The sequence below is a fragment of the Oratosquilla oratoria genome, chromosome 1 (genome assembly GCF_046742065.1).
Source record: "Oratosquilla oratoria isolate Oo_2021 chromosome 1, ASM4674206v1, whole genome shotgun sequence".
Classification (NCBI taxonomy): Eukaryota; Metazoa; Arthropoda; class Malacostraca; order Stomatopoda; family Squillidae; genus Oratosquilla; species Oratosquilla oratoria.
In genome coordinates, this window is record NC_134777.1 from 129951331 (window position 1) to 129977002 (window position 25672).

At 35.8% G+C, this 25672-nt stretch overlaps 1 protein-coding gene across 4 annotated transcripts in view; it reads right to left on the bottom strand.

The window, feature by feature from the left end:
* Window positions 1–25672, bottom strand: part of Su(dx) (WW domain containing E3 ubiquitin protein ligase suppressor of deltex) — a 140032-nt gene that overhangs the window by 80504 nt on the left and 33856 nt on the right. For all 4 annotated transcript variants that reach the window (XM_076187906.1, XM_076187861.1, XM_076187870.1 and 1 more), the window contains 3 exons: window positions 17597–17670; window positions 15293–15437; window positions 6109–6296 (listed from right to left, as the gene is read on the bottom strand). In XM_076187906.1, the coding sequence (XP_076044021.1) occupies window positions 6109–6296; window positions 15293–15437; window positions 17597–17645 (382 nt within the window). In that variant the 5' untranslated portion in view covers window positions 17646–17670. The remainder of the gene's footprint in view (window positions 1–6108; window positions 6297–15292; window positions 15438–17596; window positions 17671–25672) is intronic.

Sequence of the window (25672 nt, forward strand, 5' to 3'; positions counted from 1 at the left end):
AGCTAGTCCACCATAACTGACCTCCTTTCTTCAGACATTCTGCATGGCATCCACCCAACCCAGGTGCCTTACCTGCTCTCATCATCTTAACAGCTGCTTTCACTTCTTTCCTTATTTCTCCGTTTTCCTCACTCATCCCCTCTCATTTTCTTAGTGCTTCCCACTGCAACTACCTTTCCCTCCCTACCCTCCTTCACATTTAGCAACTCCCTAAAATACTCTGCCCATCTTCCTCTCACTGCCTTCTCTTCCATTATCATCTCTCCATCTTCACCTTTTACCTTTTCTTCTCTGCTTGATTCATCTCCTCTTCCTCTTTTAATTTCTTTCCAAAACATTTTTTATTACTTTCAAAATTTTCTATCATACTCTTACCCCATTTCTCATCTCTCCTCTTTGACTCCTTTATCTTATGCTTTACTTTTCTTTACTATGTACCTCTCATACTATTCCCTTGTCCTAATTTGTAACCAATCTATGAAAGCCTGCTTCTTTTCTTCTACACCCTCCTTTGCTTCCTCATCCCACCACTCACTACCCTTCCTTCTGTCTCCATCATTGTCTTGTTTGTCCAGGCAGCAGTTTGTGCAAAAACCATACACGAATTTAAGAACAATTTAGACACTGCAAGATATAGTGACAGGACACCACGAGTATAGCTCCCATTCCCATAAGATACAACTAGGTAAATACAACTAAGTAAATACACAGAAGGGAAAGAGGCGATTTGTTGACCATTTTCAGAATTATGAAAGGGATGGAAGTTCTCGATAGAGATGACCTATTAAAATGGGACAAGAGAGAAACAAGAGGACACGAAAAGAAACTAAAGAAAGACAGTTACAGAAGAGACCTGAAAAAGAATAGTTTCCCACGCAGAGTGATCGATATCTGGAACAAATTGAACAGTAAAACAGTGAATGCCAGAACTATATACGGTTTCAAGAATAAATTGTATGTGGAGAGATACGAAAACAGGTCACAACGAGCATAGCTCCCATCCCATAAAATACAAATAGGTAAATACACACACATACATGTCGTACTAACAGCGAAGATTGGAACTCCGGAAAAAAAAGAAATTTTCACGGATTACAGTGACGAGGGAGCACCTGTGTTGTATTAATAGGGAAGGGGAAAGCTCGTGGTGCAGTGGGCAGTTGAAGAAAAAGGAGAAGGGGAGACATTATTGAGGAAAATGGAGGAAAATGAGGAAGGGGACGAACGGGCCACGAACATCAGAAAGGGTGTCAACAAAAGGTGTGCAGAACATACAGACGAGGTAGAACAGGGGAGCAGAGGTATCAAGAGTAGAAATATAGATAATAGCAGCTCAATGGAAAGAGAAGATAACTAATTTTATGGATTTAATGAGGGAGGAGATGACAACCTCCCCCAACTAGTAAATCTAGGGGAAAAAAAAAAAAAAAAAAAAAAAATTAATAAAGCATGGGAGGTTAGGTTTAACCAATTAGCACTAGTTACACAAAGAGTTAATAAACTGGAAAAACTAAAGGAGAATCAAAACCTAACTAATGAAATAGAAGAATTAAAAAGACAGTTATGGGAAGTAAAGGATGAGAATGAGGAATTAAAGAATAATAATAGAGAGTCCATAGCAAATGAAGCACAGGGTTGGAGAAAAGTCCAAAACAACAAAATTGAATTTAGAGATATAGTAAAACAACATATGAAAGAACTAAGAACACAAGTTATCAAAGTGATGAGAGAGGAGAATATAGTGAGAGACTTAGCGGATAAAAAGAAATGTATAATCATTCAGGTAAAAAACGACAGCGGAGAATATATTATCAAAAACAGGGAAACTAGCAAAATGTGATCTGTATAAACAGGTATGGATAAAAAGAGAGATGAATAGAGAGGAAAGAGAGGAAGAGAAAACAAAACAAATAGAAGCTAAGGAAAAAACGAGAACAGAACAGAGTCAAAGAGAAATGGTTCACAGCAGAGAAAAATGGAAGGGAAACAGAAAACACGATGGAGGTGGCAGAAAATTAAAAGTGTCTTACACAAATATAAATGGCTTAATAACAGGCTTTAATGAACTGAATGATTACCTGAAGGAAAAAGAACCGGACATAATGGGAATTGTAGAGACGAAATTGAAAGGTCCACTACCACCCAACAGTGTAGGACATGGTGCATATAATTGTTGGATTAGAAACAGAAGTAAAACAAGGGGGGTGGAGTAATGTTCCTGACTAAGAAGGATATAAATGTGAGGAATGTCACATATGGAAAGAATAGAGATGATTATGATGGAAGTGGAGGACAGGGATGGGAAGAGCAGGAAGTTTGTGGTAAATTATGTACCTCCTAAAACGGCTTTGTGGGAAGAGAGAGAACACAAAAATATGTTAGAAGACACAAGGATAACACTAAATAAGATAATGGAAGATGGAGGAAGAATAGTTATAATGGGTGACTTTAATTGTAAAGAAATCTGCTGGGAAGAGATGACAGTGAAGGGTAGAGACGACCTATGGGGAAATGTACTACTTGATATGATTATAGAACATACAATGATGCAATGGATACAAGAGAATACTAGGTATAGAAATGAGGAAGAACCATCAAGACTGGACCTAATAATCACATCAGAACCTGAAATAGTGGACAAGATTGAATATAAGACACCAATAAGTAAAAGTGACCACATATTGGTTGAACTGGAACTAAATGAGGAAAAATACATGGAAAAAAATAAAAAATTAAAGGGAAGATTGATGTATGGATAATTTTTTTTTTTTTTTAATAAAATAAGAGAATTCTTTAAAAAAGCAGACTGGGAAAGGATACACAAGGAGGAAACAACAATAGAAGAGAAATGGAATATTTTGACAAAAATTTATAAAGAATAAGTGGAAAAGTATGTTCCAAGACAAAAACAAAAAAAAAGGATATGTAAAGTGTTGGTACAACAAAAGATGTAGGGAGTTAAAAGACAAAAGGGATAAAGCTTGGATAAAATAGAAAAAAGACAATAGACCTGAAAAATGGAAAATATATACTAGTTATAGAAATCAATATGTACAAGTGTGCAGAGAAAAGAGAAAATACAAAAAAGATGTCATAGAAAAATGTAAAGATCAACCAAAACTATTTTACAGATTTGTAAACAACAAAATGAAAAACAAAGAAGAATTAGTGAAACTACGACAAGGAGTTGAATACACAGAGGAAATAAAAATGGCAGAAATTATGAACAAGCATTTTAAATTGATGTTTACAAGGGAGAACATACAACTGAGTTATCTCGATGTCAGAAAATCACATGGACCAGATGAAATGGCAAACTGAATTTTGAGAGAATGCAGAAACGAACTAACTGACAAAATACATGGTCTAATAAGCAGTTTATTGAAAGAAGGAAAAGTTCCAGAAGATTGGAAAAGAGCAAATATAGTACCAATATATAAAGGGGGAAACAAGGAAGACCCTACTAACTATAGACTGGTCTCTCTTAAAAGTACGATAGCTATAATTTGGGATACAATAGCTAAAATTTGTGAATTATTAAAATTAGATGGGTAAGGCATTTGGAAAAAAAAACAACATACTAAATCCAAGACAGTTTGGATTTAAACAAGGACGATCATGCGTCACAAACTTAATTTGTTTCTATTCAAGGCTAATAGATGTAATAAAAGAGGATGGGTTGATTGTACATTTCTAGACCTGAAAAAAGCTTTTGATAAGGTGCCACATAAAAAATTGCTAAATAAATTAGAAACTGCAGGGGGAATACAGGAGAAACTGCTGAAGTGGATGGAAGATTTCTTGCATGAAAGAAAAATGAGAGTGGTGATAAGAGACAAACATTTTAATTGGGGATGAAGTGATTAGTGGAGTTCCACAAGGAACAGTTCTGGCCCCAATAATGTTTGCTATACATATATCAATGATATGGATAAAGGAATTGAAAGTTATATGAGCTTCTTTGCAGACGATACAAAATTGTTGAAAAAAGTGAACACTAGAAGATTGTGAGTCGCTTCAGTGTGATCTCAAAGTATGGGAATGGAGTAGGAAGTGGGAGATGGAATTCAATATTAAGAAGTGTAGTATAATGGAATTTGGAAGAAGCAAAAAAAGAATAGTGGGATCATATAAACTGGGAGAGGAAGAAATTAAAAAAGTAGAAAATGAGAAGGACCTGGGAGTCATTATTATGAATAATATGTCCCCTGAGAAACATATAAACAAGATTTTTGGAGAAACTTATAATTTAATAAGAACAAAGTGGCATTTACATACCTGGATGAAGAAATGGTGAAGAAAATACTAGTCACTTTGATAAGACCAAGATTGGAGTATGCAGTGATGATGTGGTCACCAAGTACAAAAAAAATGTACAACAAAACTTGAAAGAATACAGAGCAATTACGAAATTGACACCAACATTCTCAGAACTATCATATAAGGAGAGACTAACAAAACTTGAGCTACAGACATTAGAGCAAAGAAGAGAGAGAGGAGACTAGATAACTATTTATAGAATCATGAAAGGCAGAGAAACTGTTGATAGAGAGGATCTAATAAAGTGGGATAGTAGAGATACAAGAGGACACGGAAAGAAAATCAAGAAAGACAGTTAAAGAAGAGACCCACAGGGTAATAGACATTTGGAATAAGTTAGATGAGAATGTGGTGTGTGCAAAAATGATACACGAATTTAAGGGGGTTAACTCTCATTTCGGTGAAAAATATTCGATTTTGTCAAACTTCGTGTGTGGACTGGTGTGGTGTCCCTGAACACCGCGGGACTGGTTTCCAGACGTATAATGCCACCCTTCTCAGGTAATGGCAGGTTTAAAGGGCCAGAGATTTAGAGGTCCACCCGTCAGCCACACCCCCTTTCTTTGCTATGGTTTGTTTTCCTTGTATTTTGTCTTTTTTTTTTTTTTTTTTTTTTTTTTGAAAATTTTATACTCTGATATTGTTGTACGATAGGTTAGGCAGCAGTCACCACACTCAGTGCGATCGAAAAAGGGTTCAGCGTATGCGTGCGTAATTTCTCCACGTGCTATCCTGTTTTATACATTTCTTGTTTATAAATTCACAACTCCATAACTAAATATGTCAGATGTGATAGTTGCCGAAGTATTTTGCTCCATTCTGAACCTGAGAAGTGCAAGAATACTCACCTTAGCAAAGGGATTGTAATGCATGTGTACCATTCATTATGTGAAGGATATGGAAGGTTAGGATTGTCACGATTCTCAGCTGGCATGACAAAAGAAATGTAATGAACATCTGCTGCTTACCTCCCAGAAATGGTCAAAGGATTATGTAAGTAGATATGTGTATTTGATACTCTTTGGAGGCACTTTTATGGAGTAGTGAATATATAAACATAAAAATGCTATTTTCTCAAAACTAGTTTTTTCGCACAAAAGTAACTATAACTTCGTGTGTAAATAAGCAATTTTGATCATTCTTGTTGGAAAATGATTGTGATACTTATATCTAACAAAATTAGTAAATTCATTCTTAACCTACTTGATATATATTTTTGAAAAAATTTTAAAGTTGATTTTTTTTTCTTTTTTTATAATTTGCTGTAAGGCTGACTTTCTTTCTTTTTCACTTATAATTACTAGTATACTAGTTTAGGTACATCTGGATGTCTACTAACTGTACACCAAAGGAAATCATTATTCTCCTCATACTTTTGGAAAAATAAACGTTATTTCAAAAATAACTCAAAATTGCAAGTAAATCGTCTGTGTAAATATTTCTTAATGGATTTCAATGAAATTTCTGTCACAGATGCATCCCATTTCCCTGCACATTGTGTTAAATTTCCATTGTCTTACATAAAAAGATAAGGTTGGGAGGACCAGAAATGCATAATCCGATCGAGCGAATCACCGAAATGAGAGTCAACCCCCTTAAAAACAGTCTAGATAAAACAAGATATGAAGATGGGACATCACGAGCATAGCTCCCCTTCCTGTAAAATACAACTAGGTAAATACACACACAGAAGAACGAAATAATAAGATAAACAGAAAGTTGTCAAGTATCTCTGCATTCCTACCCATAAGGAACAAGTCAAATTAACTGGTTAACTACTTCACTTACCCTGGGGTGTTTGGTTACCATTTGCTTGCACAGTGAGGGATAGGGTGAGGGTGACCGCATTAAGCTTGCCGTCATTGTTCCTCAGTACGTCCCCAAGGTTGACTGTTGCCTCTCCAATCACCGAATCTCGAACAATCGTATGGTGGTCGCACACTCGAAAGACCAATACAGAATCCTTGGTCACCAGGCTGCCAATAGATTAAACAATTATTATACCGAGAAACAAAAATCTTATTGGTAGTTTGAAGACTCTTGTATTTCATAACAGGATAACAATTATAATTAGTGACTTCAGTTTCCCAAAGGGATTTCTCCCTGTCTTCTCTTTTTCTACATGGGGTGGGGGGTGTCACCGATTAAATGAAGTGCCCTTGCTGTGGGTGTGCTGTGTCTTTCTGCATTGCTTCTGACCCAGGGCAGTGGGTGTGATACAGGGATAACCTGTCATCCATGAGGAAAGGGTGGTGGATGGGAGTTGAATGGGAGCGAAATGGGTAAGAATGGGTTTATGTCTTTTGATTTGGATATCTCCCTTGTAAAAAGGATAAAGCCCTTGGTAGACAGATTAGCCTTCAGTTTTACAAACTGGAAACCCATTGCCTCAAATACTTTGCAGGAGACCTGCAGCTCCAATGTAACTGGCAACAGCAACTGGATTGACCTGTATTTTGTATAAGTAGGCTTGGGTGTTCTTTGCTGTCATTTTGTATTGGCTATGCTGGGTTATTATTGTGAAGTTATCTGCATACGAGAGTGCATTGGATTTTAGCTTTGGTTAAGTTGGTAGATCACTCAAGAAGAGGTTGAAAAGTAAGGGAGTATTGTACCTTGTGAGACTCCACTATATAATCTTTTTGTCCTGAGATATGGTTGTTTTGGGTTACTCTGCATTGTCTTCCTGCTATAAAGTTGGTTAACCACTTCTTGTCATTGTTATGGATATCTGTCTTAACAATTTTTTGTATAGTATGTGTCTGGAGACCTTGTTGAAGTTTAAATCAATAGCAACCATAACTGCTCTTTCTGGTGGAGCTTTTTTATTTAATCCCTCTAGCACCTGTTGAGTGGTGTTTGTGGGCAGTGCTGGTATGGCTTTCTTTAAAACCATTTTGATTGGGGAACATTGGCATTTCTATTCTGATTCTTGCCCCAACCAACCTTCCCATCAGCTTGGATAGTGCGGGCAGTAGAGCTTTGGTCTGTATGATACTGGGTCCTCTGATGGCTTGGTTTGTTTGATTTCAAGATTGGTATTATATGAGCTCTTTTTCCAGATGTTTGGAATGTTGTTTAGGCAGTAGCTGAAAGTGTCAGTTAAGACATTTTGGCCCAAGTGTTTGAGGTGGATATTTGAGATCTTGTCTGGATCTTCTGCTTTGGAATCTATTTTTTATTATTATTATTATTTTTTTTTTTTCCCTACTGCTTTTTCTGTGTCCTTTCTGTGCAATGGGGTGAGTGGGTTCTTTGTCAGGTTTGATTGTATGCCTTTATTTTATTATTTTCCTGTTTTCTGGTGTAGTGGGCTCAAGGCTGGTTTTAGAAAAATGCTTGTTTACGATGTCATATTACTGTTTAGGTGATGGGGATGAAGCCTTTGATATATATATAAACTGATAGCATCTGTTCCAGTTCTTTACTCCCCAGTCAGTCCTCAAGTTCCTAACATTCCAATAAACATTTTACTCTAGTGTTTCAAAACCAACTGCAGACAATTATCTATCCTGCTACTCAGGGAAAAAAAATATTTTTATTTTCCAGAGCCATTTTTTTTTTTTTTTTTATTTCACCAGAGCCATGTTTTTGCAGGTTCGATTTCCTTCAAACAAAGGCTAACTCATTACTCATTTGCATGAAAAATAACTTCTTTTTTTAACAAATCATCCTTTAATTTTGGGGGGAGGGGGATGGGTGGGGGAATAAGATACATGCAAATTTACAGGTTATTATTGTAATGTATTGATACAAACATGTCAAATTAGTTCATGGATTTCAATATGATGCAAATTACTGAGTTTCCTTGTTAAGTTGTTTAAGATCCACTTGCAGAGTTTTGTAGAATAAAATTAGTAGTTTCTGACTTTCTGCTGTTCTGCATAGTACTATGCAGGTCTTCTATGGTAGCAGTACAAGGTCACTATGTAATTTTCATTACTTGGTAGTAATCTAGTTATAGCAACCTAATAGGTTAAACCTGTTTATATGATTATTTGATTAGTCCATTAGCATGTAGTTCTCAACTTCTCATTCTTAATGCTCAGTTTACACTAGCTCTCTTAATCAGTTTTAATCACTCTTTAACTCTTGCACTTTGAATTTTTGATGATTCGATCCAGTCACTGTTATTTAGTCAATGCAGGTATTGAATTAATCTAAATCCTTCTTGTAAGACTTGTATACATTAATTGCATTTCAAGACTGCCTCCAAATATTCTGATTCTTTCCAGTTCCCACCATACCATAAACGCCTAACCTCCTCATTCTCCATTAAGTCATTTACACCTGAATTCATTCATAAATGCATTTTCTATAACTATAGTACAGTAGGTACACATACAAATATAAAAGCATAAATCCTGTTTGATTTTTATTTCTTTGATAGGAATATCACTGTGCTTAAGGGATTTTTTTTCAAGTATCAAAGCAAGACAAATAAATTCCGTTTTATTTCTTATACTTGGAATACCAAACAGTTGTTGATTTGTTTAATTTCCTCACTTGCTTTTGTCACTCACACTCAGTAGTGTGTGAAGAGAATAAGATCTGAGATGTGAGTCCAGACCATACATGTAAGTTATATCACAGAGTAAAAGTGGTGTGTAAATGTAATGTATTGACATTGAGAGTCTGGCTAGCTGGAGCAGGTTATTAGCTTTCAGAAAATCCTCAAATTGGCAACATAATAAAAATTACAGACCACACACTTATTTTTAGTGTAAATCAGGTAAAAATTGGCAACTTTTTAAACTGAAAAAATTATGGCAAAATATATTCGTTTCAGTTTGTCTTCACAAACCTTCATGTTTTACTGTCTCACAGATTAATAATCAAAATAAAGAAAATTGCATTGCCAATTTGACGATTGATTTAATGAAGGTTTTTTTATTTAATTAATATTTATAATTTGTGTATGTATTTACCTAGTTGTATTTTATGGGAAGGGGAGCTATGCTCGTGGTGTCCTGTCTTCATATCTCATTTTATCTAAACTATTTTTAAATTCATGTATTGTTTTTGCACACACCACTTTCTCATGAATCTAACTTGTTCCAACTGTCTACTCTGTGAGGAAAGCTGTTCTTTTTCATATCTCTTCTATAGCTGTCTTTCTTAATTTTCTTTCCGTGCCCTCTTGTATTTCTATCATCCCATTTTATCAGATTCTCTCTATCAATAATTTCTATGCCTTTCATGATTCTGTAAATAGCTATCAAATCTCCTCTCTCTCTTCTTTGCTCTAGTGTCTGTAGCTCAAGTTTTGCTAGTCTCTCTTCATATGATAGTTTTGAGTGTGTTGGTGCCAATTTTGTAATTGCTCTTTGTATTCTTTCAAGTTTTTTTATACATTTTTTTGTACTTGGTGACCACATCATTGCTGCATATTCCAATCTTGGTCTTATCAGAGTGATAAGAATTTTCTTCACCATTTCTTCATCCAGGTATGTAAATGCCACTTTGATTGTTCTTATTAAATTATAGGTTTCTCCAAAAATCTTATTTATATATTTTTCAGGTGACATATTATTCATAACCATGACTCCCAGGTCCTTTTCATTTTCTACTTTTTTTATTCCTTCTTCTCCCAATTTATATGATCCTGTTATTCTGTTTTTACTTTTTCAAAATTCCATTATACTACACTTTTTTGTATTGAACTCCATCTCCCACTTCCTACTCCATTCCTGTACTATATTTAGATCTCTTTGTAGTGATTCACAATCTTCTTCCGTGTTCACTTTTTTCAATAGTTTTGCATCATCTGCAAAAAAGCTCATATAGCTTTCAATTCCTTCATCCATATCATTAATATATATAGCAAACATTATTGGGGCCAGAATTGTTCCTTGTGGAACACCGCTTATTACTTCATCCCATTTTGAGTGTTGATCTCTTATCACTACTCTCATTTTTCTTTCTTCCAAAAAGTCTTCCATCCAATTTAGCAGTTTGCCCTGTATTCCTCCTTCAGTTTCTAATTTCTTAAGCAACTTCTTATGTGGTACTTTGTCAAAAGCTTTTTTTAGGTCTAGAAATGCACAATCAGCCCATCCATCTCTTTCTTGTATTATATCTATTAGTCTTGAATAGAAACATATTAAATTGGTGACGCATGATCGTCCTTGTCTGAATCCAAATTGCCTTGGATTGAGCACGTTGTTTTTTTCTAAATATTTTACCCATCTATTTTTGACAATTCTTTCACAAATTTTTGCTATTGTACTTGTTAGAGAGACTGGCCTATAGTTGTTAGGGTCTTCTTTATTTCCTCCTTTATATATAGGTACTATATTTGCTTTTTTCCAATCTTCTGGAACTTTACCTTCTTTCAAGGAACTGTTTATTATGCTATGTATTATGTCTGCCAGTTCATTCCTGCATTCTTTCAAAATCCAGTTTACTATTTCATCTGGTCCATGTGATTTTCTGACATCAAGATTACTCAAGTGGTTCAATATTTCATTCTTTGTTACTTCTATTTCTTTCATAGGGGGGACTTTCTCTTTCCATTCGATCTCTTCAGGTTGTATGTTCTCCCTTGTAAACACTGATTTAAAATGTTTGTTCATAATTTCCGCCATTTCAATTTCCTCTGTGTATTCAACTCCTTGTCTTAATTTCTCCAAATCTTGTTTGTTTTTCAGTTTGTTGTTTACAAATCTGTAGAATAGTTTTGGTTGATCTTTACATTTTTCTATGACATCTTTTTCGTATTTCCTCTTTTCCTCTCTGCACGCTTGTACATATTCATTTCTATAACAAGTATATATCTTCCATTTTTCTGGTCTTTTGTTTTTCTTCCATTTGTTCCAAGCTTTGTCTCTTTTGTCTTTTATCTCCCTACAACTTTTGTTGTACCAGCATTTTACATATTCTTTTTCTTGTTTTTGTCTTGGGACATACTTTTCTACTCCTTTTTTATAGATTTTTGTCAAAATATTCCATTTCTCTTCTACTGTTGTATCTTCTTTGTGTATTCTTTCCCAGTTTTCATTTTGGAAGAATTCTCTTATTTTATCAAAATTTGTTTTTTCATACATCAATCTTCCTTTTCTATATTGTTCATTTCTTTTCATGTATTTTTTCTCATTTAGTTCTAGTTCTATCAATATGTGGTCACTTTTGCTTATTGGTGCCTGGTATTCTATCTTTTCCAATATTTTAGGTTCTGATGTGATTATTAGGTCTAGTCTCGATGGTTCTTCATTTCTATACCTAGTGTTCTCTTGGATCCATTGTGTCATTGTGTGGTCAATAATCATCTCAAGTAGAACACTTCCCCATGAGTCTTCTCCACCCTTTACGGTCATCTCTTCCCAGCATATTTCTTTGCAATTATAGTCGCCCATCATAATTATTCTTCCTCCATCTTCCATTATCTCGTTTAGTGTTACTCTTGTGTCTTCTAACATGCTTTTATGTTCATTCTCTTCCCATGAGGCTGTTTTTGGGGGCACGTAGTTTATTACAAACTTTCTGCTCTTCTTATCTCTATCTTCTACTTCTATCATTATCATCTCTACTCTATTCTTCCCATATGTGACACTCTTCACGTTTATATCCTTCTTAGTCAGGAACATAACTCCAACCCCTTGTTTTGTCTTTCTGTTTCTAATCCAATAATTATATGCATTGTGTCCTATGCTGTTGGGTGGTAGTGGGCCTTTTAATTTTGTCTCAACAATTCCCATTATGTCCAGATCTTTTTCTTTCAGATATTTGTTCAGTTCATTCAGTCCTGTTATTAATCCATCTATATTTGTGTAGGATACTCTTAACTTTCTGTTATTTCCATTGTATTCTCTGTTTCTTTTGTGTTTCTCTCTTTTATGTTCCATTTCTTCAATTTCATATTCACTACTCTCCAGTAGAATTCTTGTTTTTCTGTCTCCGTTCTGGTCTCGTTTTTTTTCTTAGCTTCATGTCTATTCCTTATTTCCTCCTCTCTTTCCTCTTTATTCATTTCCCTTTTTATCCATACCTTTTTATATTGTTCACTTGTTGCTAGTTTCCCTGTTTTGGATAAGATATTCTCTGCCATCGTTTGTGACCTGAATTTAATCTTAATTGGTCTGGTCTTGTCTGTACTATATTTCCCAAGCCTGAATTTCTCTTCGATTTGTTTCATTATTTCTGGCTCATCTTCCTGAACTAATTCTAGTAAATTTCTTACTTTTTCATTTTCCTCTTTGGTTCTTGTGGTTCTATCTGGGTTATGTTTCTCTTCCATTCCTAATATAATTATACATTTCTTTCTATCTGCTAAGTCTCTTACTATATTCTCCTTCTGTCTCATCACTTTAATAACTGAGTCTTCAGTTTGTTCTTTCATTTGCTGTTTGATTGTCAGTAAATGCAACTTTACTGTTTTCTTGAATTTTTTTCCAACCCTCCTTGTTGTCCTTATTATTCTCCTTTAAGACTTTATTCTCCTCTTTTACTTCTTTTAACTGTTTTTTTAATTCTTCAATTTCCTTAGTTAAGTTTTTGTTCGCCTTCTCTAGTTCTTCCAATTTTTCAACCCTCTGCACAATGTTGTTAATGTGACCGAACCTAAGTTCCCAGTGCTCGATCATCTTATCGAGCTTCTCTTCTAGTCTTGTTAATCGGGGGGGGTTTGTGTCCCCCCCACCCTCTTTAAATCCCTGGAAAATATTCTCATCACCTTCTGCTGTATTGCTCTTATCTATACTTCTGATCTTTACATTTTTGTTAGACATTTCGTTGTCGCTAAATTGGTCCGGACCTCTTTTGTTTAGATGGCGTCTGCCTGCCTGGGCCAAGTCTTCACCTTCCTCATTTCCTTCCATTTCCCTCAGTAATCCCTCCCCTTCTCCTTTTTCCTCACTTTCCCCTACACCACGAGCAATTTCCCCCCACCCTGTAAATACAATAGGTACTTCCTTTGCTTCGGGATCCACGAAATTTCACTTTTTCTTCAGAACGTCGTCTATGCTGTCCGTTCGTTGAAGTGTGTATTTACCTAGTATTTACCTAGTTGTATTTTACGGGAAGGGGAGCTAAGCTCGTGCGGTCCCGTCTTCATATCTCATTTTATCTAAACTATTTTTAAATTCATGTATTGTTTTTGCACACACCACTTTCTCATCTAACTTGTTCCAACTGTTTATTACTCTGTGAGGAAAGCTGTTCTTTTTCAAGTCTCTTCTATAGCTGTCTTTTTTTATTTTCTTTCCGTGTCCTCTTGTATTTCTGTCATCCCATTTTATCAGATTCTCTCTGTCAGTAATTTCTATGCCTTTCATGATTCTGTAAATAGCTATCAAATCTCCTCTCTCTCTTCTTTGCTCTAGTGTCTGTAGTTCAAGTTTTTCTAGTCTCTCTTCATATGATAGTTTTGATAGTGTTGGTGCCAATTTTGTAATTGCTCTTTGTATTCTTTCAAGTTTTTTTATACATTTTTTTGTACTTGGTGACCATATCGTTGCTGCATATTCCAATCTTGGTCTTATCAGGGTGATTAGGATTTTCTTCACCATTTCTTCATCCAGGTATGTAAATGCAACTTTGATTGTTCTTATTAAATTATAAGTTTCTCCAAAAATCTTATTTATATGTTTCTCAGGTGACATATTATTCATAACAATGACTCCCAGGTCCTTCTCATTTTCTACTTTTTTTATTCCTTCTTCTCCCAATTTATATGCTCCTGTTATTCTGTTTTTGCTTTTTCCAAATTCCATTATACTACTTCATTGTGTGTGTGTGTGTGTGTGTGTATATTTACCTAGTTGTAATATACGGGAGGGGAGCTATGCTCGTGGTGACCCGTCTTTGTATCTCTCCGCATCAAGTTTTATCTTAAAATCTTGTATAGTGTTAGCACATACTGTTTTGTTGTCTAATTTGTTCCATGTATTTATCGCTCTGTGTGGGAAACTGTTCCTTTTCAAGTTTTTTCTATAACTATCCTTTTTCAATTTTTTTCCGTGTCCTCTTGTTTTGTGTGTGTGGATTAGAAGCCAAAGTTTAGTTATTTAGTAAACAATAATTCACCTTATTCACTTATGTGAGCCAAATTGGCATAACTTTTTAATTGTCTTGCTAAAATTCCATGGGGTTGGGGCAATTTTTGTGACTTATCAAAACTTAAAATCCATACATGTCTTATTCAAACAGGGCAGCTAGCTGCATGCAACCAATGAACTTCCCTGCATACAGGTACCATGCAATTCGCAACTAGCGACATTATGTAGCACGATAGTCGTGTAGTCTAGTCAACATGTACTAGTATACGCGCGTATGCAGCTGATACGAAGCTAAGCTAGGTAAGCCATTGAACTCTAGCAGCTATACTGCATACACATATGTACGTACATCAACAAATTAAAGTTGATTGATGCATTGCATTTATGATATCGATTGATAATGCAATGATTGATCACGGGTAATTTGTGTTTGCTCTGATCCTTTCATCAATAGTGATGGGATTCAGGGATTGCCAAATGATGGATAATGCATGAAAAACTTTTAATCTTGCCGCGGGAGCGATTTTTTTGTGGGAGATCGCTCCCACTATTGGATTTGGGAGAGCAACATTGGAACTTTCCTGAGCGAAATCGCTCGTCGCTCCCGTGTATTTTTTTCGCTGCTGCTACTACCACATGAATCCATAATCCCCCTTTTGTAATTCCTCTTCCACAATATTGGGAATATTGGCCACATAATAGTATGTGTTCAAAACTTCAGACTTTGGTGACCACCATATGGATCAGTCACACAGATAATAATTTCCAACTTTAAATTGATTTAGCAGTGGTGCAGGCATTCACTTGGATTTTTTTTTCTTCAGTTGAAGGAAACCTCAGATTTAAAATCCCCCTCAATGAACCTAGTCTGCTATGGCAATGTCTTCATAAGCAATTTTATTCAGATTTCAAAAGTAAAACAAATAACACCATTTCCCACAAGAAATGCAATGTTAATACTAAATATTCATACTTACACAGTGAAAGTTTCATGCCAACGAGGATAGGAGTGGTTCTTCACATACTGTGTCTTCTTCTGGTTAACACCATCCACAAGGGTCTCCACATAGGCTGAGGGCTTGTTGAACAAACTGCTCAGCCCAACCAGCTCCCCGCTCACCACTGCCAAAAAAAGACAAAACCTCCATTAATATCAGACAAAACACCTGCTTAATATAATCTGACCCATGACAATATACTGCATGCTTACATATGAGGTAAGTCAAAACAGTGGCAAACTTACATTACGATAAACTACCAAACAAATTCTGTTTTGTCCAAATGTGTTTCAATTTTACAATTAAGGGTCATACTGAATCCAGTCCAAAGGGAGTCTCAAGTGATCCAGGATCTCCTCCAGGATCAGCTTGCCTCATAAAAACATCCTCTTGCTGCAGGAACCTTATGTCATCGGCAATTATTTCTCAGGTAAGATTTTCTCCCCAAAAATACATGGGATTCAAATAAAGATAACATGACAGCAACATAAATTAAATGAAAATAACTCACATATACTTACAAAAGGTGTAAAGCCACAGTTGTTATAATACTCTAGCTAACCTATGACTACTCTATAATCAAATGCCAGATCCTCTCAATAATTGGAATTCTGTACTTGACTACACCTAACCAAAACTAGCCAGTTGCCTGAGATCAAGGTACATCTTCTGCAAGAGAACCCAGGGGCAATGGATTGATTGACTGGTATCAAAGGATTATTTTTAGTAATACTTTCCTGTCTAGATCACAGAGTCCCAGATGACCTTACAGGTGTAAATGAATAATGGAAATTCTAAGCAAGAATCTCATGAGAGAAATTAATATTATGTCACCCTTGACCCACTTCCACAAGCTCCAATCCTTAATACCTGGCATACAAAGGCTTCACTTCACCTCAAACCAGTGTCCAGTCCTGTAATCCCTTTACTGCAACAAATATAGCACTCATTGTGACAAGGAAGTGCTAAAGTTCTTCAATGGTTTAATATATGAGAATTATGGTAACTTGCATGCCTGTATTTCTTTAAATGATACATTAAATGACTGGTTACATGCAAAATGCTTTGGCACTTTGTTAAACCACTGCAGGGGATTTAAAGTATCATAAGGCAATACAATTCCTCCTAGACTTTGATTATATTAAAGACAACACAACTTCCATCATCTAAAGTGAGAGGGCATTGGACTACAGCACGAAAGGGTTCTCAATCCATCAATCAAGACCTAATATTAACAACTGATGACTTGGGTTCTACTGACTTGAAACCTACATCTCCACAGTGGTTGACAATAGTCCTTAGGCCCTGAGCCCATATATCACTTAATAAGATGAGACATTAACTACAGCTTAGAGGAGGAGGAGGAGGAGGAGGAGGAGGAGGAGGAGGAGGAGGAGGAGGAGGAGGAGAAGGAGGAGGAGGAGGAGGAGGAGAGCAGTCACCAATTATTACTTGTAACTCTCATTGAGTAAAAAGGTGGGGGAAATACAAGAGATGGAGTGTCAGCCTCTACGGGCGGCATCTCTAGATAGAGATGCAGCAAGATGATTAATCTTGGACATCATCTTACAGGATCACCAACTGCAAGTAACCATTCCTGGTTCCTCAAAACCTGATTTGGTCCCTAACCCAGAAGGCTCCAAATATACAAAAGTCATTCTATTAATTAAGAATAAAACCTAATTACAATTCTGGTCACTTTTGATTACATACTCCCACATAAGTTTTTGTTTATGAACGTCAACTGGTTTCAAAATCTATATATCATCTGATGTTTAAACTATGATATTTGTGAAATCACTGCATCACCCTCCAGAAGCAAAAGGGTACTTGTTCTTTCATTTTATTTAACACCAGGCATCACTTTGTGGTGTCCTGTTGATACAGAAAGGGTTAGACCAGTGGTTCTCAACCTTTCTCACTCCATTCCCACCTTCATTTTTCTAAACCCCCCCCCCCAAAAAAGGAGAAATCCTTTGTCTTATTACAAAGCTGGCAATCATAACTGCCTTCTGCCTAGTGTGAATTATTATTTTTTTACATCTCAATTCCTCACATTACATAAAAATGTGTAAATTGTAACAGCAATCTATGGGCCCCTTAAATTTTTGTCATGGCCTCCTTCAGGGGTCATGGCCCCCAGGTACCACTGGGTTAAGCCTATCTCAATAGCGCCCCCCCCTTTTATATCAAAGGGGCTTTACTTTTATTCAGTTATGAATTACCACTTCAGTGGAAAAGGAGCTAAATAATTGTCCAAAGATATAGTATTGCTTTACAGACCTGTTATACTCAGCTGGTGCAGGTGATTGGCATTTGCAGCCTCCGTCATTTTTCTATAAGCCAAGCATCACATCCTGGAAAAGAAATTGGGTCTAATGTAATATATGCAATAAACGCAAAATGGCATCATTGACATAAGTGGATAAATGCAACTAAACAAGCAAAATGTATAACTTATTTTTATGTTCAAATATGCACTAGAAGTAAAATCAGAGGCTAACATTAGATATATGGTTAGAAGACAAAAAGAAAGAAGTACAAAGGTTTGGCCAATGAGGTATGATAAGAATATTATTGGTACACATATGGCTGTAGTGGAATAAGCTGAGGTACCTATTTTCAGTGCCAGTACATAAACAGATATGGATATATAATGAATAAATAAATCCAGTAATCAACAGTGGGAAAACAAGAGCTGCCAAAAAATATACTATGCTGAAAATAATACAACAAAACTATATATGACAAGCTGATGTTGCATGGTAACAAAAGAAGCCATAGACCCTTCACTTCAATCCTTTACACGCACTACTAGTACTGAAGCAAATGCATCTATAATTCAATTATAGGATACCATATACATTGAACCTCAAGTTAGGCTTATAATAAATACTGGAAATAGCTAGGAAGGAGTGGTATGAAGCATTTTCCTATGTACATACATATAAACAAATGTAAACAGGTTTCCTTAACTGGCTTTTCTTTAAAAAAAAAAAAAAAAAAAAAAAAAAAAAAAATCTAATCAAATCAAATACAGCCTACATTTGCCAAAGAGCAAATTTGTGGAGCATCAGGGTAATAAACATATTGGAGTCTATGATCCTATTACTACATACTAACTCTAGCTTGCCATGACACTACAATTAATGGAAAAAGAACAAGAGGAAGAAGAAAAAAATTCAACCAGGCAGCGATAAGAAAACAAGGTAACAAGAGATATGCACTACATTGAAGCCATTCAACACTAACAGAAATTCATGTGCAAAAAAAAAGTCATGGAGCCTGCCATTAAACAATGACCTGGAAATGAGGTATTTCACATATGTTACTATGGAAAATGGGCCATACAAGAGAACTCAAAGGGTGTCTACTGGAATAGATGCTGGACTGACAAGACTTATGATGATGGTAAAGGATAGGATGACAGATTGGGGGAAAGTAACTAGTGGAATCCTACAGGGCTCAGTGGCACTAGTGATGTTTTTCATCTACATTACTGACATGATGAATAGAACAAATAGTTATGATAATTGATTTGTTGATGATGCCAAGTTTGTTAATCTAGCTATAATAAAATACGAGAATGATTGCAAAATTTACAATGACCTGGAGAGGAAACATGAATGAAGCCTCAGGTAAGAATTAAATTTCAATGGGGGGGAAAATGGAAATTGGTAAAAGTAAGAAAAAGGCAATCATTACACTATAAGGGATCATGTAGAGAGCTTGTCCGCAGCAATCTTTGCAATCTTCCCAGGAAGATATGAAGCTCTACACCATGCAAGTGACTGTCACTGGTGTGATAAGATATGAATGAATTAAACTATAAAATGGAAAATTATGTAATTACAAAAATGACAGAAGAATAAAGATGTGTTGTTAATGAGAAATATGTCACTGGAAAAATGTCCACAAGATTACAGGAATAACTTATGCATTGTTGAAAATACAACTGACACAAGCTGCATTGGTCAGAAGCAATGCAGCAAGACACAGCACATCCACAGCAAGGCCACTTCACTAACATGGTGACCCACCCACCCTTCTCTGCCCCCTCATGTGTAAATAAGAGAAGACAGGGTGAAATCCCTTCAGGCTGCATCAAAATATCATCCATACACAGCCATATTTCCGCATCCCCTGCCATCTCCCTTCTTTGTTTGACATAGAAAAGAGAGAAGAGGGGGACAAAATCTCTTCATGCTGTATCAAAATATCATCCATACACAGCCATTATCCACTCACCCCTATCCCCTGCCTTCTCCCTTCTTTGCTCAACAGACATTCCCCTCTTGCTCAAAGTCCCTTTCACCCCATCCATCCATCTTATCCTCAGTCATCACCTCAAGTTCACTCTATCCTCCACTCCCTTCCACAACTCTTTTGCTAATCTTTCTTCACTCATTCTTTCCATATGTCCATACCATCCCAATACTCTTTCATCAGCCCTATCTGTCATCTCCCTTTCCATACCTGCTCTTCTCCTCATCTCACTCTTCAAACACATTTAAACTTCTCCTGTCTGCCTCTTAGGAAAATAAATTACCTACAATCGATATATTCTAATTTGGATAATCTAAACTTTAATATGCTGTGTTTAGAATGGGAAGGGTGGGGGAGAGCAAATTGTGTTGCAAGACAGGACCATTGTGGATGCATACTGTAATCACACCTGTCACTAACAGCATGTGCAAAGCCACACATCTGCTGTGAACCTAGGTTTGCTCATTATATGGTCTCAAACTGTCAGGAAATAGATTTAATTTGGAAGCGAGTAGAAACAACTTCGCCAACCATGTAGTTAATGAATGGAATAAACTTCCTGCAGAGGCAGTGCAATGTAGTTCAGTTCGAATTTTTAAGATTCGTTTAGATAAACATTTAAGCAAGATGCTGTAATGAATGCCATTTATTTTATATTATTTGATTATTTGTTTGTTATTATTTGTCTGTTTATTATTTGCTTGATTCCCATTTATTATTTTTTGTTAGTTTATTATTATTTACTATTTACCTGTTTATTTATCATTTAACTATACCTATGTATTATTCATTATTATATTATAATTTTATTTTATTTTATCTATTCTTTTTTATCATTTATATATATTTTTTCGCATCTGACCTAGTTACGGACCAAGAGGTCTCCTGTCGGCATGCTCCGCCTTTGTAATGCTTTGTAATTAAAATTATATCTACACAGTGTTTGTAATTTATAATGTTTAGTTCCAGATGACCCAAGTCATGCTAGCATTCCCCCCACATGGAATTTTGTGATGCTTTGCCCAATCTGATTGGTCCAGTTACCCAATCATTTTATATTGCTGTATTCCAGAAATACAGGTTTATGTATCACATTTCTGGGATCCACCAACATAGGATGATCAAGTAACTGGGAGTTGGTTTGGAGGTAAACTATAGTGAAGGAAACATGTAAATGTTTTGGGGGATTGAAAAGTTGCATGAGAAATAGGCATCTGGGAATGGATGCGAAGAGAAGACTAAATGAAGGAGTGATTGTGGCTATGACACTATATGGGCTGGAAACTTGGAATTTAAGAGAGGCAGGAAGTAGAAGTTAATATGCTTGAAATGAAGTGTCTGAGAAGTAAGGTTGGGGTGACAACCAAGAATGAGATGGATGAATGGGGTGAATAGGGCTTAGAGCAAGACGGGAATGGCTGTTGAGTACAGAAGAAGCCAGGCATAGGTGTGACTGGAGAATGGTTGTGTACGGATGATATGATGACAGAGCCTGAAGGGATTTCTCTCTCTATCTCCTCTATTTTCCACATGAGGAGTCAAGGAAGGAGGGTTGCTGTATAAATAAAGTGGCCCTGCAGTGGATGTACTGTGTCTTGCTGTAATCCTTCTGACCCAGGCAGTGGGCAGGAGATAAGGATGACCCTTCATCCAAGAGGACCTAAGATGACAGGGAAACATTGGGAGCGGAAACATGCCTTGGCTGGCTACCTTCCTTATTTGGGGGAAGGCCTTTTGTGTATGTGTGTTTATACATATATGTATTTACCTAGTTGTAAATACATATATATATGTGTGTGTGTGTGTGTGTACATATCTACACATGGAGTTAAAAACGACAGCATTGTTGTAGTTATTCAGTTTTTTCCTCATATTCTCGATTTTCCTGATTAGAGTTTTGCCATTTGCCAGGTGAATTGAAACTAGATCACTGTATTCTTCCATTTCTTTTCATTATTTGAGCTCAACGTTTTGTCTTAATGAAGACATTTTCAAGAGTAAACTTCCTTTTCTAATTTGTACCTTGGCTTTCCCAGAAAGTTCTCCTAGTTTCATCAATCTGTTGAGTGAAGCCCTTTCAGAGAACCAGGTAGAATTCCTAAACCTAGGCATCAATTGTCACATGATGCCTAAGTACAACCAAACCAACAAGAAGGTCAAACTGGCTATACTTTATGAAGACCTCTGCAAATTAGAAAAGGAAGTTTACTATTGAAAATGTCTTCATTAAGACGATGATGAATGCAAAGAATATTTTGCATAAAAATTAAGTAAACATTGATCTCAAGAGAATTTTACTAATATGCAAGTACAAAGAACTGGGATGCTGGAAGTATCTTTGCTACAGTTGTGTGGTGGGAGTAGCAGCCAGAATTAATACTAGGAGCAATTGACAGGCAGAACAAAACTTAATGTTGTGGACAGGAATTGGGAGCCCAACAGATACAATTCGGATTTGTTCAAATGTTTGTAAGTAGAGGAGTGTCTGCATGTGTGTGTGTATTTACCTAGTTGTATCTTACAGGAAGCAGAGCTATGCTTGTGGTGTCCCATCTTTATATCTCTTTGTTTGCTCTTAAATTTGTGTACAGTTTTTGCACACACTAATGTTTTGTCGAGTTTGTTCCTAATGTCCACCACTCTGAGGAATTTTTTTTCCAGGTCTCTTCTATAACTATCCTATTTGAGTTTCTTTCCATGTCCTCATGCTTCTTGTCCCAATTACAGTATTAGTTTCTCCCTATCAAGGACTTCTGTGCCTTTCATGATTCTGTTGATGCTCAGTAGATTGCCTCTCTCCCTTCTTTGTTCCTAAGTCAGTAATTTCAATTTAGCCAGTCTCTCCTCATATGATAGGTTTGAGAGTGCTGGGGCCATTTTTGTGGTTGCTCTCTGGATTTTTTCAATTTTCTTTCTATTCTTTTTGGTACTGGGTGACCATAGTGTCACAACATACTCCAGTCTGGGCCTTATTAGTGTGACTAGTATCTTTTCAACCATTTTTTCATCTAATTAGGTAAAAACCACTTTTATTGATCTTAGCAAATTATGGGATTCTCCAACAATTTTGTTTATTTGTTTATCATGGGACAAAAAGAAACAGGCATAGAAATCACTCCCACCCATTTCATTTCCCATATATTCCACTCCCCTCCACCCTCCTTCCTCCTTCCTATCTTGGCACTTCCTGGATGATGGGTCATCCCTGCATCCTGTCCACTGCCCTAGGTCAGAAGCAGATAATGGTACTCTGAAAACAAAAGTCTATAGAAAACCTACCAATATTCTTTCCTATGTTCATTTTTATTCCAATCACCATATCAATGTACAAAGATCTGTTTTTATTTCCATGTACTTGAGAGCTTACAGGATTTCAGATCCTGAATCTATTGATGATGAAATTAGAACTATCCATAATATTGGGGAAAAGTTAAAATATCCTACTCATATTCTTAATCAATACTGCCAAGAAACACTTTTACAAAGCTTGCAATCAAGAACAGGGAAACCATAAACAACTTCATACACTTGTTCTTCCTTTTCATGAAAATTTTCTTAGTATTGTCAACCTACTCAAGAAATTGGATATCAAAGTAGCTTTTAAATATGACCACACCATTAAGAAAACTTTAATTAAGAACAGCCCTCCTAACAGAAATGGTGTGGTCTACAAAATTCCTTCCCGAGATTGTAACAAATTTTATATTGGACAAACTGGGAAAAACTTGGAAACGTATTTCCTAACATAAATATAGTGTGAGATCTGCCCAGGAAAATAATGCGTTATTTCAACATAAAGCATTATACAACCATCATATTGATTGGTCTAAGGCAACAATTTTAGCCAAAGGAAAAAGCACATTTGATAAAAATATAAACTTAAGCTATGGACATTTTAAGTATTATAAATTGGTAACCTAAATGGTCACCAAAATCTTTCCTTCAGATTGAACCTTGTGTGTTGGTCAGATCGATAGAGGTAAGGTCATTCCCCCTTTCCGCAGTGTATTGTCTCCCCTTCCCCCCCTATGGTTGCTACCTGATACTTACATTTAAACACAACTTTGTATCTGTTATTTAGTCTGAAGATGTAATATATGAAAGTACTTACTGTCTACAAGTTTCCCTTCTGTGGTTATTTTGCATTTTTGTATCATGGTGATGTGATTGCTTCCATGAAGGAAATAATAACACAGAAAAAAATAATGGATCAAATAAGGAACTTTGATGTCAGGAAATCAAACTGTCTGGATGGAATAGCAAATCAGATATTAAAAAAATGTATAGAAGAATGAGTTGACAAAATATACAACATATGTTGCTCACTCAAAGAAGGAAAAATGCCACAAGACTGGAAAAATGCTGATATTGTACCAATCTATAAAGGAGGAAATAAGACCCAACAAATTACTGACCAGTTTCCCTTACAAGCACAGTAGCAAAAATCTGCAAAAAAGTTATAAAAGATTGATGGATAAAACATCTGGAGAATAATATACTAAATCCGAGACAATTTGAATTCAGACAAGGAAGATTGTGCACCACAAATTTGATCTGCTTTTACTTGAGGCTACTAGCTACAATACAAGAAAGGGACAGGCGGGCTGATTGCGCTTTCCTAGATCTACAAAAAGCTTTGATAAAGTCCCTTACAAAAAACTATTAATAAAGATGGAAACCATGGGAGAGATACAAGGTAAACTACTGAAGTGGATGGAGGACTCTTTGTTTGAAAGAAGAATGAGGTTAGTGCTCAGAGAGAAGACTTATACTTGAGAAGAGGTAATTAGTGGAGTCCCAAAAGGATCAGTGCTGGCTCCAGTAAGATTTGCCATTTATGTGAATGACATGGATGAGGGAGTGGAATGTTATATAAGCTTTTTGCAGATGATGCAAAACTGTTCAAGAGAGTGAGTACTGAAACAGACTGGAGTCGGAGTCAGAGTCGGAGTCGAAGCCGGAAGCAATTACGGTGTCGCTGGAGTCGAAGTCAGTAAAAATATACCGACTCTGACTCCAGTTAAATTTACACTTTATAAGGCCTTCGTTTAGTCTGTAGAGTTATGCAGTGCACTCCTTATATGTAGATTATATAATAAAAAACATTTTATAAAATGTAATAAATCTCATTGTCTTATCTTCGTGGTCATTCCACTAAACCCCCAAAACATCCTTGTGCAATGCTGGCTTTCAAATTTATACATAGACCGATAATCATCCAAAGTACTACTTGAATAAATTAAACACCTCAATTTTACACCTGTTGACACACAGTCACAGGAGCTGTAATATTCCTGTCAAGTTCCATATGCATCGTTTCCATCACTCCATCAGTTTGGTGGTTTTTCCCACTGTTGTGCTGCTAAACAGTAGGATAATTATGATTTCAACTGTAGACTAACGCAATAACACTATCCCTTCTTTCCTTTCCCCTCTATACTTTTTAACAATGAATTATTGAAATAAGTATATTTAAAGTTGGAAAAAAAAAAAGTTTCACCTTTCAAACATGTTCAGCTGTATCTTGTTTTGTACTCGTATCTATAAAATCTGTTCCAGACCCAGAGTAATGTCCATCGCAATAATCGCATAGCAGTACCAGTATGTAGTTAAACCAAGAGGTACTTGTGCAAGTAATTTCAGTACATTAAGACAAAAGAAGGTACAAAAACATATGAAGGATAATGATACCCAAAAAGTATGTATGATACATATACCTTTCAGTATCATATATGTTCAGCTGTAACACTCGACCTTGTACCGTACTCGTATCAATAAGGTTTATTTTCTCTATATTTACTGTTTCCTTTCAAGAAATATGCCTAAGCTTCTTTTATAAAGTATTTTCATTTTTCTTATTTTGTATTTGCAAAACTATATATGTAAAAAAAATCTTCCATATATATATTTTTTTATTATTAGGTTTGTATATCCTTTACAAAGGTTATATTTCAACCTTTGTTATAAAGTATAGTATTTTTGTTTTTGAAATATACTTACCACTTATTTGCAAAAATATATATCATGCCAAATGTCTAACAATATAGAATCTTTTTTTTACTGAATTTTCTTCAATATCCTTTCAAAAATTTT